Source organism: Doryrhamphus excisus, chromosome 16 (genome assembly GCF_030265055.1).
Source record: "Doryrhamphus excisus isolate RoL2022-K1 chromosome 16, RoL_Dexc_1.0, whole genome shotgun sequence".
In the NCBI taxonomy this organism is placed as follows: Eukaryota; Metazoa; Chordata; class Actinopteri; order Syngnathiformes; family Syngnathidae; genus Doryrhamphus; species Doryrhamphus excisus.
Window position 1 is genome coordinate 16,669,210 of NC_080481.1, and position 19,285 is coordinate 16,688,494.

Below are 19,285 nucleotides of genomic sequence, written 5' to 3' on the forward strand. Positions count from 1 at the left end.
ATGCTAACATGCTAACACCTACAAAAATAACACAAAGTGTTTATGTAAGTGCTGACCACTGAAAACCATAAACATGTTAGCAAAATGATGTTAGCATGCTAACACCTAGCATTATTGTGATAATATTACTAAGCTAACATCGAGCATGATGACGCTAAGTGTCTGCTCAATTTAATATTCATGAATATGAATATGCCGGTATGCTCATGCAATGCTAACATGCAAAGGTTAGCATGCTAATACCTAGCATGAAAGTGTTCATATAAGTGTCCAGCCATTAAAATGGGTTGTAAACTTATTTAGTTTTGCTGGTTTCTCATCATACAACTTTTTTTGAAGCCAACTAATATACGGTTTCAAATAACAAACGTTACTCTACAAATGTTACAAGTTCAAATATTAAGGGAATAAAGTCATTATTAAAAGATAAAAATTACAAGAAATATTAAATAATTGGACATTTTGAAAAAAAATTTGCAAGAAGAAAATTTACAACTGGAATACTGGAATAACATTTACTGGAATAAAATTTCTAAATTTCATTTAAAAAAAAAGTTGTAGTCTAAAGAGAAAAATAGGTTGCAATATTATGAAAATAAACTCATAAATAATAATAATAAAGTATAAAATGAACTATTAAGAGAAAAAATAGTCATTTTAGTAGCATATGGTTGAAATATTTAAGATTTTCAATTTTATTTTAATGTTATTAGAAACAAAGTTGTAATTTTTTGAACATTTGGTGAAACTGAAAAATATTATTGAAATAAATTCATAATTACGAGAAGAAAATTTACAAGAAGAATGTTAAAATAATTGAAAAAAACACCTGAAATGCCAGAAAACAGCTACAATTTTAGAAAAATAAAGTCAAAATATTAAGAGAAAAATGTATTGTAAAATACATATAATATAAAAAATAATAATAATAAAATAATATTAAAAAAATATATACATATATAAATATATATATAAATATATGAGGAATATATAATATATATGAGGAAAATTTTTATTTAAAAAATTACATTATTGTTTTTTTAAATACATAATATGTAAAACAAAAGTAGATTTTTGGAAAATGAGGTTGGGCAAAAAGTTATATTATGGGAATAAAGCCAAAATATTCAGAGAAAAATGTATTGTAAAATACATATAATATAAAAAAATAATAAAAGAATATTAAAAAAATATATACATATATAAATATATATATAAATATATGAGGAATATATAATATACATGAGGAAAAATTTTATTTAAAAAATTACATTATTGTTTTTTAAAATACATAATATGTAAAACAAAAGTAGATTTTTGGAAAATGAGGTTGGGCAAAAAGTTATATGATGGGAATAAAGCCAAAATATTCAGAGAAAAATGTATTGTAAAATACATATAATATAAAAAAATAATAAAATAATATTAAAAAAATATATACATATATAAATATATGAGGAATATATAATATATATATGAGGAAAATTTTTATTTAAAAAATTACATTATTGTTTTTTAAATACATAATATGTAAAACAAAAGTAGATTTTTGGAAAATGAGGTTGGGCAAAAATTTATATTATGGGAATAAAGCCAAAATATTCAGAGAAAAATGTTTTGTAAAATACATATAATATAAAAAAAATAATAATATAAAAAATATATACATATATAAATATACATATATATACATACATATATATATATATATATATATATATATATATATATATATATATATATATATATATATATATATATATATACATATATATATATATACATATATATATATATATATACATATATATATATACATATATATATATATACATATATATATATATATATATATATAAATATATGAGGAATATATAATATATATGAGGAAAAAATTATTTAAAAAATTACATTATTGTTTTTTTAAATACATAATATGTAAAACTAAAGTAGATTTTTGGAAAATGAGGTTGGGTAAAAAGTTATATTATGGGAATAAAGCCAAAATATTCAGAGAAAAATTTATTGTAAAATATATATAAGATAAAAAATAATAATATTAAAAATATATATAAATATATATATAAATATATGAGGAATATATAATATATATGAGGAAAAAAATATTAAAAAAATTACATTATTGTTTTTTTAAATACATAATATGTAAAACAAAAGTAGATTTTTGGAAAATGGGGTTGGGTAAAAAGTTATATTATGGGAATAAAGTCATAATATTACAAAAAGAACAAATACAAAAATTGAAGTTTCAAAAACTAATAAATACAAATGAAAAATGAAGTTTTTGTCCACTTACAGTATATGACATAATTGACATGCATTTTTTTTTCGTGAAATGTATTCTTAGCATCGCTACACGTGTTGCTTTACAAGATATCCAAGCGGCAGAGTCATCATTCTTCCGGCTGGAAAAAGTTTTGGACGCGTTGGCTTAAGTGGAAGTGGAGTTGATCATCTGACAAGGTCCTCAACAGCATTTTGGAATCATCACCACCTGAAGCTCAGCGTTGTTGCAGCTACTGTATATACAAAAACGTTTTCTCCATCGTGCTTTCATTCGATGACGTCTAAACGTGCAGACGAACGCCAATGGAGTCACGGCTAAATCCACCGGAGTCTGGAATCCTCGTCAGACAAAAGGGCTGTCTGATCGGAAAATGTCGGAGTAGCTTTTGCCGTTGGTCTGCTCGGTGTGAGAGTCGATGCTGTAGCAGCGGTGGACCTCGGTGAGCGACGACGCCGCAAAGGACGCCGAGCGGAAGAGGTCGGCGTTGGCGAACGTGCCGGCGAACTGCATCTGCTGCTGGTTCCAGTGTCTCCGCACGACGCTCTGCACCTTGAGGCGGGGCGGGGGTCCCCCAGGTCAAAGACAGGCAACAGTTGCTGGGTCTCGAATTGAAGTCATTGAAAAGTCGACAAGCCGTCGATGCGGACCAGCTCATTATTGATCAGTTTAGAATACTTTGAATGCATCTTCTGAATACTTTATATTTGTATTTGACTTCATTTTGCCAGTTTTATGCATAAAAATACTAATCATAGGCAAAAAATATGTACAACTTGCTTAAATATGAATTATTGTTGGAATAACAGGCTGTATTCAAACACGAAACAGCATGATTTATTTATTAAAGAGGACCTATAATGCTCATTTTTCGACCATTTGTATTGAGTTGTGTTCTCCTGTAGAGCAGCTACACACAATAACCCGCATAGAAAACCTTTTAGTTTTTGCAGAGTCTGCACTTTTTCCTGTTTTAATGTATTCCATCCACTTCGCCGTGATTGGTCACACGACCAAAGTGCTTCCTAACTCCACACTCTTTATTGCTCTCTGTTTTCTACCATATCTTACTTATTGTGTGGAAATATAAGCTAATAACTATAAAAGCAATCTTCACTCGCTAAATGTACTGCAAAAAAGGCCAGTAAGGATAATTCATAATGCCGCCTACAGAGAACATACTAACTCCTTATTTCTAAAATGACAAATACTTCAACTTGCTGATATAGTTCATCTTCAAACAGCTAAAATAATGCATAAGGCTAAAAATAACCAATTAGCTAAAAATGTTATTCCAATACTTCTCTACAAGAGAGGAGAAATATGACCTCAGGGAAGAAGTACATTTGAAACATTTATATGCTAGGACTACGTTAGCGTTAGCATAGCATTTCAGTATGTGGAATCTCGAACCTCGTACTTCGGTACGTGACTAAACTAAACTAAACTAAACTAAACTAAACTAAACTAAACTAAACTAAACTAAAATAAAATTAAATAAAATTAAAAAAAAATAAATTAAATTAAATAAAATTAAATTAAATAAAATAAAATATAAAATATATATTAAAAAATATATATTATAAAAATAAAATATTAGGAAAGCAGGAAGTGAACAAATGTAACAGTTACTGATTGTAAAAGTACCAGATGGAGGGGTAGGATTTAATAAGCTTTGCTTCTTCCTACTCCTTTTCCACATGTGGAACTGTTGATGCATGTTCAAATGAAATAAAACCATAACTATGAACCATATCAGGAAGTCCGCCCCTCTGTGACATCACAAAAGGGGCAGTTTTACCACGCCTTCTGAAACGAAGCGTTTTGAGCCATATCAAACTTCTTTCAGGACTCACTTCCAAATGCGCAAACCTCATTATCTGAAATTTTGGCATCGTTTAACACGAGAATATAACATTCTAACAACATTTATAGGTCAGAAAAGTGGAAAAAGCAGAATAGGTCCTCTTTAATATATTTAGGAATAAGTGAAGCCTTGATATTCAAAGGACGACTGGACATAAAAACAGGAAGCAAAGTCAGCTCCGTCGTCCGAATATAAAGTCATGCATTTCTCATAATATTCCAACTTTTAATAAAAAAAACTAATTTTCTTTAATATTTCAACTCTATTATTGTCATAAAATTTTCTCATTAGAATACAGATTTTTTAAAAAATATTTTGAGGCCTCTTGTTGTTCATTTTAACTTTATTCTTGCAAATTGTCTTCTGGTAATTATGACTTTATTCCCATGATATTTTGACTTTATTCTTGTAACAAGAACAGAACCTTTTCCACACCCTAATTTAAAAAAAAAAAAATTCTCATAATATTCAACTTTTTAAAATCCCCTCCACACAGTGATGGCTGAGGGTGGAATTGAACTCGGGTCTCCTAGCTGTGTGGCCTGCGCGCTAACCACTCGTCTGCTGTGCAGCCCAGTGTCAAAAACGTGAACACATATTTTATTTTATTTTTTTTATAGTTAAAATTACTTTTAAGACATGATGAGGGAGAGAGACACCACCTTCCTGTTTTGCCATGACTTATTTCTTAAATTCAACATCGTTTCTCATTTTCTTTATTAAAAAATGCTACTTTTTTGGCTCCATTTGGGCTTATTGTTGCAGCCGTGATTAGAAGAAAAGCAGGTGAGTACTGGAGTCAAGAAATAACTCATGGCAAAACAAGAAGGCGGTGTTGACATGAGTCTGCCAGTCCGAGTTCTGCTGTATCACATGTTTTTTTTGAGACCATAATTGCTTGTTATCTACATGCAAGATTTCAAATGTGTCATTAAATACGAATGGGTGGGGTTAACACTGGTGGCGTATAAGTAAGTGGTGAAATCATGAGTGGCTTACCTCCCCATTGAAGAAGCAGAAGATGGTGGACACTAGGAGTCCCTGCAAGTGTAAAAAAAAGTTTTTTTTAATTTCATGAATCATGAATGTGTCCAAACCCTTCTGGAAGTAAAAGCATACAGTCACGATTCGACTCTCCCAGCTCCACAATTTACTGCACCCGACGTCATAACAATATGAGTTCAAATGTGCAACATGTATGTACCACTTTTTTTTTGTTTGTTTGTTTAATTCCTTGGGGCGCCTCAGATTTTTCTGTTGCTTTAGTTGTAAATTACAAAAAAAATATTATTCTCAAACACGTGGCCCGCGGGCCAGATGTGGCCCGCAGGACACTAGTTTGAGGCCCCCGCCTTGATATGAAAGTTGTTTGATATGGATGCTGTATGGTATCATGTACCCAGAAAAAATTATTACGTTTCATTAATGTTCATGTTAAAGGTTAAATAACTGTTAATAGTTATCCTCCCTATCCGTGTGGAAGTGGTACGTTTTTGGCTATTTAAGTTGAAAGGAAATAACTTGAAGGCTACCATATAGGTCGCTAGCTCTCTAGTTTGCGAGTTAGCATGTGTCTCAAGACCCTGCAGTTGCGCAATATGTTGTAAATAAAAAGAGTATAAATGTGACTATAGTCGTGTTTTGTCATGTCTACAGGGCTCTAATAATGCTTTGTTCAATTTAATCTGAAAAAAAATAATTTTTTTCCTTTTTATTATTTTTTTTTACTTTTTTTTCACCTTTTTTTCCTTTTTATTATTTGTATAATTCATTCATTCATTCATTTTCTACCGCTTTTTCCTCACGAGGGTCGCGGGGGTTGCTGGAGCCTATCCCAGCTGTCTTCGGGTGAGAAGCGGGGTACATCCTGGACTGGTGGCCAGCCAATCACAGGGCACATATAGACAAACAACCATTCACACTCACATTCATACCTATGGACAATTTGGAGTCGCTAATTAACCTAGCATGTTTTTGGAATGTGGGAGGAAACCGGAGTACCCGGAGAAAACCCACGCATGCACAGGGAGAACATGCAAACTCCACACAGAGATGGCCGGGGGTGGAATTGAACCCTGGTCTCCTAGCTGTGAGGTCTGCGCGCTAACCACATGACCGCCGTCAATGCTAACATAAGCATGCTAAAATTTATTTTGCTATTTTTATGAATTTCAACTAAAGTAGAGATGGCCGAGGGTGGAATTGAACCCTGGTCTCCTAGCTGTGAGGTCTGCACGCTAACCACGTGACCGCCGTCAATGCTAACATAAGCATGCTAAAATTTATTTTGCTATTTTTATGAATTTCAACTAAAGTAGAGATGGCCGAGGGTGGAATTGAACCCTGGTTTTCAAGCTGTGGGGTCTGCGCGCTAACCACTTGACCACCGTGCCGCACCAGAACATATATTTAATATTTATTTTGTCTAATTTTATTTATAAAAGTGTTATACTATCAGCTGTTTTTTTTGTATCCAAAATGTATCCAAAGTCGCTGTCTGAGAACGCATATATATATATATATATATAGTATAGTATATAGTATATAGTATCATATAGTATCATATAGTATCAGCCTCACTCTTTTTATACCCCAAATATTCCAATTTTCCTAAATAATCTTGGTATATTTTCTTCTCTTTATTCCCATTAACTTTTTTTACTTTTTATTGTATTTTGTTTACAAATTTAAATTATATTTTTTATGTTTTTTATAATTTATTTTAAAAAAATTTAAAATTTTTTTAAATATATTTTAAGAAAAGCACTCAGAAAGTGCAGAGCTCCGCCCCCATAGCCCCCCCCCCCCCCCCATATTTACATTTTCAATTTGCACACTAAAATTAGCCCCAGGTTTATTTCATATACATATACATATACATATACAGAATGGTTTGAATGACTTCAACAATGCAAACAATGCTAACATGCTAACACATGCTAACAATGCTAATATGCTAACACCAAGAAAACTAACACAAAGCGTTCATATAAGTGCTGACCACTGAAAACCATAAACATGTTAGCAAAATGTTAGCATGTTAGCATGCTAACACCTAGCATTATTGTGATAATATTACCGGGCTGTATTTTGCCCACCCCTAATGTATGTGTTAGCGGCCTGTATAAAAGCATGGAAATAGCGGCTGAAATAGCGAGATGTTTACAGCCACGTTGAGAAAACTGATTGCTGATGGTTATGTATTCATTTCAAAACGGATGAGATGATATCGGCAAAAAAGCCGACATCCCTACATATGATCCCAAATCGGAATTGACCAGCGACGTCCTGTATTGACTAGCCTCATATTTACATTTATATTGTTTATATTTTTAAGCTTGAAAATGCAAAACATAAGCAAAAACGACGTAAAAAAGTTGTAGCGCTCACCTGGTAATGTATGAGGATCTCCATGATGTAGAGGTAGATCTCAGAGACCCAGTGCTCCTGAGGCTTGTAGGGCAGCAGCACGAACTGAATTCCGAGCAGAGGGATGAGGATGAGCGTGGCCCTCACCGCCCTCATGTAGAGGCTGGACTCGGCCTGGTGGGTCACTCTCAGCTTGGTGATGAGAACCCGCACGATGTTCAGCAAGAAGAACAGGTTCACCTTGACGAGGAAAGATAAAAAAAAAAGGTGGATGACCGATGACACCTGAGCGAGACTTTTCGTGAGGGTGGGGGCAGAGGTGGGGGGGTGATGCTTACCACCAACGCGGCGCAGATGGGACCGTGGATGATGTATAGAAGGGACGTATCCGAGCTGACCCAGCATCTGTCAAAACAAACATCATAGGAAAACAACATCATTCATTTTCTACCGCTTTTTCCCAGCTGTCTTCGGGCAAGAGGCGGGATACACGCCAGCCAATCACAGGGCACATATAGACAAACAACCATTCACACTCACATTCATACCTACGGACAATTTGGAGTCGCCAATTAACCTAGCATGTTTTTGGAATGCTAAAAACATGCACAGGGAGAACCTAACCCTAACCCTTTTTTCCACAACCTAATTAAGCCTTACCGGTACATTGAGCTATCATGCAATATTTGCACAGTAGCATTTTTTGTCATACGTAGAAACTATTATAGTAGCTGTTAGCATGCTAATGCATTTTTTGTCATACGTAGAAACCATTATACTAGGTGTTAGCATGCTAAAGTCAGCATGTTAGCAATGCTAACATTCATTCATTCATTTTCTACCGCTTATCCTCACAAGGGTCGCGGGGAGGGGGTGCTGTCTTCGTGCGAGAGGCGGGGTACACCCTGGACTGGTCGCCAGCCAATCACAGGGCACATATAGACAAACAACCATTCACACTCACATTCATACCTATGGACAATTTGGAGTCGCTAATTAACCTAGCATGTTTTTGGAATGCTAAAAACATGCACAGGGAGAACATGCAAACTCCACACAGAGACGGCCGAGGGTGGAATTGAACCCTGGTCTCCTAGCTGTGAGGTCTGCGCGCTCACCACTCGACCGCCGTGCCGCCCCTGGTTTGTATTTTTGATTTTTCATTCATTCATTCATTCATTCATTTTCTACCGCTTTTTCCTCACGGGGGTCGTGGGGGTGCTGGAGCCTATCCCATTTTGACATGTGGGCCAAGTTTTTTTTCCTTTTAATTATTTTTTTTCCCGTTTTTTCTCCTTTTTTTCCTTTTTATTATTTTTTTTCCCGTTTTTTCTCCTTTTTTTCCTTTTTATTATTTGTATAATTCATTCATTTCATTTTCTACCGCTTTTTCCTCACGAGGGTCGTGGGGGTGCTGGAGCCTATCCCATTTTGACATGTGGGCCGCATTTTTTTTTCCTTTTTATTATTTTTTTCCTGTTTTTTCTCCTTTTTATTATTTGTATAATTCATTCATTCATTCATTTTCTACCGCTTTTTCCTCACGAGGGTTGCAGGGGGTGCTGGAGCCTATCCCAGCTGTCTTCGGGCGAGAGGCGGGGTACACCCTGGACTGGTGGCCAGCCAATCACAGGGCACATAGGAAAGCAACTGGTTTGTATTCATTCATTCATTTTCTAACGCTTTTTCCTCACGAGGTTCTCATATTATAACTTTTTCCACAACCTAATTAAGCCTTACCGGTACATTGAGCTATCATGCATGCTAATGTTAGCATTTCAAGCATGCTAATATTTGCACAGTAGCATTTTTTGTCATACGTAGAAACTATGATAGTAGCTGTCAGCATGCTAATGTTAGCATTTCAAGCATGCTAATATTTGCACAGTAGCATTTTTTGTCATACGTAGAAACTATTATACTAGGTGTTAGCATGCTAATGTTAGCATTTCAAGCATGCTAATATTTGCACAGTAGCATTTTTTGTCATACGTAGAAACTATTATACTAGGTGTTAGCATGCTAATGTTAGCATTTCAAGCATGCTAATATTTGCACAGTAGCATTTTTTGTCATACGTAGAAACCATTATACTAGGTGTTAGCATGCTAATGTTAGCATTTCAAGCATGCTAATATTTGCACAGTAGCATTTTTTGTCATACGTAGAAACCATTATACTAGGTGTTAGCATGCTAATGTTAGCATTTCAAGCATGCTAATATTTGCACAGTAGCATTTTTTGTCATACGTAGAAACCATTATACTAGGTGTTAGCATGCTAAAGTCAGCATGTTAGCAATGCTAACATTCATTCATTCATTTTCTACCGCTTATCCTCACAAGGGTCGCGAGGGTGCTGGAGCCTATCCTAGTTGTCTTTTGGGCGAGAGGCAGGGTACACCCCGGACTGGTTGTCCAGCCAATCACAGGGCACATATAGACAAACAACCATTCACACTCACATTCATACCTATGGACAATTTGGAGTAGCTAATTAACCTAGCATGTTTTTGGAATGCTAAAAACATGCACAGGGAGAACATGCAAACTCCACACAGAGATGGCCGAGGGTGGAATTGAACCCCGGTCTCCTAGCTGTGAGGTCTGCGCGCTCACCACTTGACCGCCGTGCCGCCCCCATTTTTTTTTTTTTTTAATGAAAGCCTCACTTGTCATTGTAGTAGCAGTGGCGTCCAATTGAATGTAAGACTGCTGGTACCAGCGGGAAACCTGCACAAAAACGATAAACACATGCTGGACTTATTTGAAGGAAAAACAGGCAAGCATTCGGGCTGCTCCATGCTCACCCCAGCCTAGCAAATAATACCACACCAGATGCTGCTTCTCAGCAAACACGGCCACCACAATCAGAGTGTGCAAGTAGATGCCCTCACACAGCATCCAGAAGTAGTTGCAGCTCAGCAGGTAGAGGTGCACGAACATGAGGAGCTTGCAGCTCGCCTGTCGGTAGAACAGCATCTCGGTGATGATGTGACCTCAACACGTGGAGACGACAACAATAACAATAACAACAACCGGTTGGAAATGGCTCACCGAGTCGTTATGCGCGTGCGCCTGTTTCTTCACCACAGTTGTCAGCCACACCACGGTGATGATGGAGTTCAGAACAAAGGACACAAAGAGGTTCTTGTGCAGCGTGATCCTCTGGCAGCTCAGACTCCTAGGAGACATTTAACTTATACCAGCCGTCTTCAGGCGAGAGGCGGGGTCCACCCTGGACTGGTCGCCAGCCAATCACAGGGCACATATAGACAAACAACCATTCACACTCACATTCATACCTATGGACAATTTGGAGTCGCTAATTAACCTAGCATGTTTTTGGAATGTGGGAGGAAACCGGAGTACCCGGAGAAAATGCACGGGCAGAACATGCAAACTCCACGCAGAGATATCCGAGGGCGGAATTGAACCCTGGTCTCCTAGCTGTGGGGTCTGCGCGCTAACCACTCGACCGCCGTCAATGCTAACATAAGCATGCTAAAATTTATTTTGCTATTTTTATGAATTTCAACTAAAGTAGACTTATTAGCTAGTTGTTAGCATGCACACGTTAGCTTAATTATAACATTTTCAGCATTTTCAGATGTAGGCACTTAAATAAACACTTAGCGCTGTTATACTAGGTGTTAGCATGCTACTCTTAGCATGTTAGAATTGTTAACTTTATGTCTTGCAAAGCCTCCCATGGTTTGTTTTCATTGTCAGGGAATGGCGCTAAAATAAATAAAAATAAAATAAGGTCTTTTTATTCATAATATTAGAATATTCGTTGCAGATTACGACTTGTTCCTCATTTTTCTTGTTGCTTTATTCCAAAATTACTGCAGATCGTTCCATTTTTGCTGTTGTTGTTGTTGGGGCTATTTTGGATTACCTCCATTTAAGCGTTTTAATGTTAATATTTTTCTTTTATGCAAGCGTTTTTTCTGTCTGTGTTCAAAAATAAGTCGAAAAGTTCTGAATGGATTTGGATGAAATTTTCAGCAATTGTTGAAAATGAGATATGGAACAACTAATGATATTTTTGGGGGGTGATCCGGATCACCGTCTGGATCGAGGGTGTTTTTTTTTTTTTTAAAGGATTCTTTTAACATTGGGAGTGTCATGATTTACTCAACTTCGTCTGCTGCCCTTCTTCACACATTTTTTGTTATTTCGTTAACCTAGCATGTTTTTGGAATGTGGGAGGAAACCCGAGTACCCGGAAAAAAACCCACGCATGCATGGGGAGAACCTGCAAACTCCACACAGAGATATCCGAGGGCGGAATTGAACCCTGGTCTCCTAGCTGTGAGGTCTGCGTGCTAACCACTCCAACGCCGTGCAGCCCCTAAAGATATTATGTACCTAAAAAAAGCATTCAGAGAGCGCAGACCTCCGCCAAGTTCTTTAGCCCCCCCCCCATATTGTGATTGGCATCAAAATAATAATCCTATATTTTTGGATCAGGAATAAAAAACATAAAAAGGAATACTAGCAACATGGCAGTAGGAAACAAAAAATTGGTGAAGAAGGGCAGCAGACAAAGATGAGTAAAGAATCCTTTAAAAAAAAACATCCTGGATCCAGACGGTGATCCGGATCACCCCCCAAAATATCATTAGTTGTTCCATATCTCATTTTCAACAATTGCTGAAAATTTCACCCAAATCCATTCAGAACATGTCTAGTTATTTTTGAACACAGACAGAAAAAACGCTAGCAAAAATTAAAAATATTAACATTAAAACGCTTAACAGAGGTAATCCAAAATAGCCCCAACAACAACAACAGCAAAAATGGAACGATCTGCAGTAATTTTGGAATAAAGCAACGAGAAAAAGTCGTAATCTGGAACTAATAATCTTCTAATATTATGAATAAAAAGACCTTATTTAAAAAAAATTGAAACTAGAAAAGCAATCGGCGAGCGCCATTCCTTGACAATGAAAACAAAGTAATCATGTTTCCTCCCACATTCCAAAAAACATGCTAGGTTAATTAGCGACTCCAAATTGTCCATAGGTATGAATGTGAGTGTGAATGGTTGTTTGTCTATATGTGCCCTGTGATTGGCTGGCCACCAGTTCAGGGTGTACCCCGCCTCTCGCACAAAGACAGCACCCCCACGCGACCCTTGTGAGGATAAGCAGTAGAAAATGAATGAATGAATGTTAGCATTGCTAACATGCTGACTTTAGCATGCTAACACCTAGTATAATAGTTTCTACGTATGACAAAAAATGCTACTGTGCAAATATTAGCATGCTTGAAATGCTAACATTAGCATGCTAACAGCTACTATAATAGTTTCTACGTATGACAAAAAATGCTACTGTGCAAATATTAGCATGCTTGAAATGCTAACATTAGCATGCTAACAGCTACTATAATAGTTTCTACGTATGACAAAAAATGCTACTGTGCAAATATTAGCATGCTTGAAATGCTAACATTAGCATGCTAACAGCTACTATAATAGTTTCTACGTATGACAAAAAATGCTACTGTTCAAATATTAGCATGTTTGAAATGCTAACATTAGCATGCTAACAGCTACTATAATAGTTTCTACGTATGACAAAAAATGCTACTGTTCAAATATTAGCATGTTTGAAATGCTAACATTAGCATGCTAACAGCTACTATAATAGTTTCTACGTATGACAAAAAATGCTACTGTGCAAATATTAGCATGCTTGAAATGCTAACATTAGCATGCTAACAGCTACTATAATAGTTTCTACGTATGACAAAAAATGCTACTGTTCAAATATTAGCATGTTTGAAATGCTAACATTAGCATGCATGATAGCTCAATGTACCGGTAAGGCTTAATTAGATTGTGGAAAAAGTTATAATATGAGAATATAAATTTTAGAAATAATAAATAATAAATCCAAATTGCAAGAAGAAAATTAACAAGAAAAACAACAGCAAAAATTGAATAATATGCAGTAATTTTAGAATAAAGCAACGAGAAAAACGAGAAAAAGTCGTAATCTAGAGAGAATAATGTTCTAATATTATGAATAAAAAGACCTTATTTAAAACCTAATGAGGGTTCAAATAAAATGAGAAGTTTTATGGGAATGAAGTCAAAAATATAAAGAGAAAAAAGTAGCAATTTTATGACAATAAACTTGTTGTCCTGTACCATCTCAATCACATGATTATTAGTAATATTGCTAGTTATTGTTGCACATGCTTACTTAAAATGGAAGAATATGGCGAGGGATATGGTCAGCGAGACCAGTGAAAGTCCGTGTCCGATCATGACCAGGTAGAAATGAGTCATCGCCGCCTTAAAAAAAAAACAAAAAAAACCACAAAGTTTCCAAATCCCGCTAAAGACATTCCGTTATAAGCTGCGTGTGTTTTTCCGGCGTCCATGTGATCGACTCTCACCGTGCCGTGGTGTGTGATATTGGCTCTACAGTTGGTAAAGTTGGTCCATGTCCGGTTGCTCTCCGGGTGGCGCCACCACTCGCCCGTTTCCGTGCAGACTTTGGACGCCGTTGCTGCCGGCAAACACGCCGATGAGTGGATTTTTACCCAAAGTAAGATTCCTTATTTCTAAATGGAATATTTTTGTAGTTACAGCACAGAAAGCCTGTACATTATTAGAGCCCTCTAGACATGAAATAACACCCCTATAGTTACCTTTACACTCCTATTACCCAATGTAGAAGAAATAATAACAGAAAAGAAGACATAAATAAGACCTGTTCTGGTGTGTTATTATATTATATTATATCATATCATATCATACTATACTACAATAAACTATACTATACTACATATTATCATACTATACTATACTATACTATACTATACTATATTATATTATATTATATTATATTATATTATATATTATATTGTATATTATATTATATTATACTATATTATATCACACTATACTATATTATATTATATTATATTATACTATACTATAATACACTATACTATACCAAACTATACTATACTATACTATACTATACTATACTATACTATACTATACTATTTCCCCAAAGTAAGATTCCTTATTTCTAAATGGAATATTTTTGTAGTTACAGCATAGAAAGCCTGTACATTATTAGAGCCCTCTAGACATGAAATAACACCCCTATAGTCACCTTTACAATCCTATTACCCAATGTAGAAGAAATAATAACAGAAAAGAAGACATAAATAAGACCTGTTCTGGTGTGTTATTATATTATATCATATCATATCATACTATACTACACTAAACTATACTATACTATACTATATATTATCATATTATATTATATTATATTATATTATATTATATTATATTATATTATATTATATTATATTATATTATATTATATTATATTATATTATATTATATTATATTATATTATATTATATTATATTATATTATATTATATTATATTATATTATATTATATTATATTATATTATATCATACTATATTATATTATATTATCTTATATCACACTATACTATACTATACTATATTATATTATATCATACTATACTATACTATACTATACTATTTCCCCAAAGTAAGATTCCTTATTTATAAATTTTTTGTAGTTACAGCATAGAAAGCCTGTACATTATTAGAGCCCTCTAGATATGAAATAACACCCCTATAGTCACCTTTACAATCCTATTACCCAATGTAGAAGAAATAATAACAGAAAAGAAGACATAAATAAGACCTGTTCTGGTGTGTTATTATATTATATTATATCATATCATACTATACTACACTAAACTATACTATACTATATATTATCATATTATATTATATTACATTATATTATATTATATTATATCACACTATACTATACTATACTATATTATATTATATTATATTATATCACACTATACTATACTATACTATACTATACTATACTATACTATACTATATCATACTATACTATACTATACTATACTGTACTATACTATACTATATTATATCATACTATACTATACTATACTGTACTATACTATATTATATTATATTATATTATATTATATTATATTATATTATATTATATTATATTATATTATATTATATTATATTATATTATATTATATTATATTATATTATATTATATTATATTATATTATATTATATTATATTATATTAGCCTGTACAGTACAGTACGGAATGTTTCACTTACTGACACCTAGTGACCAGAGTAGAGAACTGAATGTATCTTCTGAATGCCTTATATAGTATATGTATTTTACCTCATTTAACCATTTTTATGCTTGAAAATGCTTAATTTAGGCAAAAACTACATTACATTTCTTTTAATATGCATATTTTTGAAGTAATTATAGGCCTATTGAACCATAAATTAACCATGAATCATTAATTAAACTGCGTATTTTTGATTTTGAAGTTGTGAAATGCAAACCCTGGCAACGACACAATTTTGAAAGCTGCGCATTTGTATGTGGCACAAACATCTATACAATACTGTGGACATAAATGGTAACACTTTACAATAAGGTACAGAAAATTACAGTATTTAATGAGTACCTCATTGGTTCCTCAGTAACTACTCTAAATTGATGTGCGTTATTAGTTCCTCGTTAGTTCTTCATTAGTTCCTCAGTGTTTTGTGTACATTATTGTAAAGTGAGACCAATGAATTCATAAACTCACCATAAGTGTCAAAGTCTTTGAAATAGTCTGGGCAGCTCTGCTCTACCGTGAGTCCACGCTCGGTTTCATCCCAGCACAGCCAACCATCCCATGTTGTGTTGCACACGGCTCCTGCAGGCAAAACAAACAAATAATGAACCTCACACGCGAACGTGCCGCTTTGCGTGTTCCGCCAACTCGCCGCCTCACCACCTCACCCGTGGTCTTGGCTCTACGGTGCCAGTCTCCTCTCACCATACGCTGAAAGCACTCGTACTGGGCCGTGACAATTTGGATTCTTGTGGCCAGATGTTCCCCGTGATGTTCCTGATCTTCAGAACTTTCAGCCATCAGAAGCTGCTTGAAGCATCACGAGTAGTTAGAAATTTTTCATTCCCGCGTAAAAAGCAGCTTTTGTGTGCGTCTTTGGAAACCTTGCTCAGGGAGAACATCAACAGGAGGAACGTGACGCCGTTCAAGTCCGTCTGTGCTGACAGACGCATGGTCTGTGGGAAAACACATGGGAAACGTATTGAACCCCTTTGGTCCTTTTCCAGATGGTACGACTCTAACCGGAACGTACTTTAACCAAATCCATTTGTCACTTGGTATTTCTTCTGTTTGGAAAATTTAAAAAGCCTACACCAGGGGTCTCAAACACGCGGCCCGCGGGCCAAATGTGGCCCGCAGGACACTAGTTTGAGGCCCCCGCCTTGATATGAAAGTTTAATGTTTGATATGGATGCTGTATGGTATCATGTAAACAGAAAAAATTATTATGTTTGATTAATGTTCATGTTAAAGGTTAAATAACTGTTAATAGTTATCCTCTCTATCCGTGTGGAAGTGGTAAGTTTTTGGCTATTTAAGTTGAAAGGAAATAACTTGAAGGCTACCGTTTAGGTGGCTAGCTCTCTAGTTTGCGAGTTAGCATGTGTCTCAAGACGCTGCAGTTGCGCGATATGTTGTAAATAAAAAAAGTATAAATGTGACTATAGTCGTGTTTTGCTCTAATTTTAATTTTAATCTGAAAAAAAAAATTGTCTACCCACTAACTATATGTGGTTTCTTAAGTTTTTATTATTTGCCGTTTTATTATTATTATATTTATTTATTACTGATTGATTGATTTTCTTTATTCTTGATTTGTTTATTTAATTTTTATCTTATTTTGTGTAGAAAAATAAAAATTAAGATATTTGAGAACAGTGGAATGTTTTATCAGAGCTTTTATTGTAGAAAATTGGAACCAAAGCACTGAAAAAGTTTGTATATTTTTCTGTTTTTAATAAATTTTATTAATTTTTTGGGGGGGGAAACCTGATGCGACCCAGCCTTGCCCAGACCCTAACTCCAGTGGCCCCCAGGTAAATTAAGTTTGAGACCCCTGAGTTAAACTAATAATAAATGTGAGCATAATGTTTATTCTTAAACTGACACATTGACATATACTACTGTATATTACATAATCGCCCTAATAATAATAATCATACCATTAGAATGCTGCAGCTTCAAAACCCAGCGTTATTTATTTAACAGAGAGTGAAGTTTTGGTGCGTACTATTAGATTATGTGGTCATAAAGTTGAAGCTTCTCTCTTCCCTTGTCCACCTCAGCTTCCTTCCTGTATGAGTTATGCGTGTTAAGCAAGTTTAGCCACACAAGTCCCAATGCAGCCCGAAAACCTGCAGCGACTTCCTGTAAATACCCCATTATTAGATACAGTTGACCCCAAAGAATGCATATATGGTTGTTACTAGAACATGGAAGCATTTATTTACCATCACTAGCTCTACTTGAATCCATTTTAAATAAGATTTCAAATGACACTGTGTGTACAATGAAAGTATAAACACCATCTTACCTTTTTGCAGGTGAGTCGTAAAAGAGTCGCCTAATCCTGAGACTTGTTCGTTCGGTCTTGGTGTATAATAAAAATGGTTCAGGTTCAGAACTTGATGGGGGTCCTCAGTGTGTCTGGTAGTGTTTCCCTGCACAGTCTGAGCCGTCCTGATAAGATACAGTGTGGATGACATCTCCACATGGGAATTTCGGCTCTTTAAATCGAGTCGCTACTTACGAGTCGGTTCACTGACAACAAATTTTCGGCTCCTGAATGGCTACCTATAAATACAACACAATACACTAAATAAACAAGATACATTTAATAAAAAATATATACACCGTACATTACTACAATACACTATATTATATTTGCAGCTTGACTTCGAAGAGCCGAATCTAAGAGCCGTTTCGTTCACGACCGACACACAAGAAATGACGTCATGAGAAGTGGAGGGACACCCTCGAGCTAATCTTTTTAGTGAAACTACACCGTTTGATTCAACTTAACGAGTAATATAATAACTTATAACAACTTATATAATAACTTTAGCAATGTGTGCCTTTTTTAACTTTTAACTTTTAACCCACTAAGCCTTTCTACTGTGTCATTTTGATGCACTAAATATACCCGTTATTCTCAAGTCAAGTTGCCAACTCGCAACTCAATTATTCTGTCGAGTCGTATAAATAAATAAAGTAAAAATACATTATGATCACATACCTTTTGTTACGTTATTGCTGATTTATGTAAAATAAAGCCGTATTGTAACAGCGTCCTCTGCTGGCTTTTGTGTCGTCACACCGCCATGGTTTCAATCATGGGCGAACTTTTGATTTCAGAGTTTGAGAGCGTATAGAATTGGAATATATGGTCGAGAGACCTCATTTACAACACTTTGCCTAAAGTTCTGTAATGAAACTTAAGTAAAGCAGTAAGGTTTTGTTTCTCTGGTGAAGTCACAAACCTCGGTCACAGTTGTTTACCTTTCTCCTCATTCAGCCATCTTGAATCTCAAACACTTCCTGCTTGCCGCAGTCTCAACTTAAACATGTAACTGTGGCGCCATCTTGTGGTCAAAATAAAGCAGTGTCTTAAAATAGCATGTGGAAACACCACAACGTTATACAAAGCCTAAACATATCAGCTTATATCTCGTGTAAAAGTACAAAAATAAGTAGAAAATATGAAAATATGAGACATACATTTATTGATTGGTATATACGATCTGGTATATATGACATATA

At 34.8% G+C, this 19,285-nt stretch overlaps 1 protein-coding gene across 1 annotated transcript; it reads right to left on the reverse strand.

Moving 5' to 3' along the window:
* Positions 1-1,998: 1,998 nt before the first annotated feature.
* Positions 1,999-19,048, reverse strand: calcrlb (calcitonin receptor-like b). Its single transcript, XM_058051599.1, has 15 exons — positions 19,006-19,048; positions 18,276-18,319; positions 18,060-18,205; positions 16,630-16,701; positions 16,414-16,552; positions 16,217-16,327; positions 13,955-14,067; positions 13,759-13,850; positions 10,598-10,724; positions 10,351-10,504; positions 10,213-10,273; positions 7,880-7,946; positions 7,563-7,781; positions 5,172-5,213; positions 1,999-2,857 (listed from the first exon to the last, which is right to left on the reverse strand). The coding sequence occupies exons 4-15, from the start codon at positions 16,696-16,698 to the stop codon at positions 2,651-2,653; spliced, it is 1,401 nt and encodes a 466-aa protein (XP_057907582.1). The 5' UTR covers positions 16,699-16,701; positions 18,060-18,205; positions 18,276-18,319; positions 19,006-19,048; the 3' UTR covers positions 1,999-2,650.
* Between the last annotated feature and the right edge of the window lie 237 nt (positions 19,049-19,285).

What these genes read in the sequence shown, in the direction of transcription:
- calcrlb (XM_058051599.1), bottom strand. Translation starts at nt 16,698, where the DNA reads ATGCGTCTGTCAGCACAGACGGACTTGAACGGCGTCACGTTCCTCCTG. An exon ending in CAAAGACTTTGACACTTATG is followed by an intron (nt 14,068 to 16,216) that starts GTGAGTTTATGA and finishes GTTTGCCGGCAG; the next exon opens with CAACGGCGTCCAAAGTCTGC. An exon ending in CACTGCTACTACAATGACAA is followed by an intron (nt 7,947 to 10,212) that starts GTGAGGCTTTCA and finishes TTGTTTTGACAG; the next exon opens with ATGCTGGGTCAGCTCGGATA.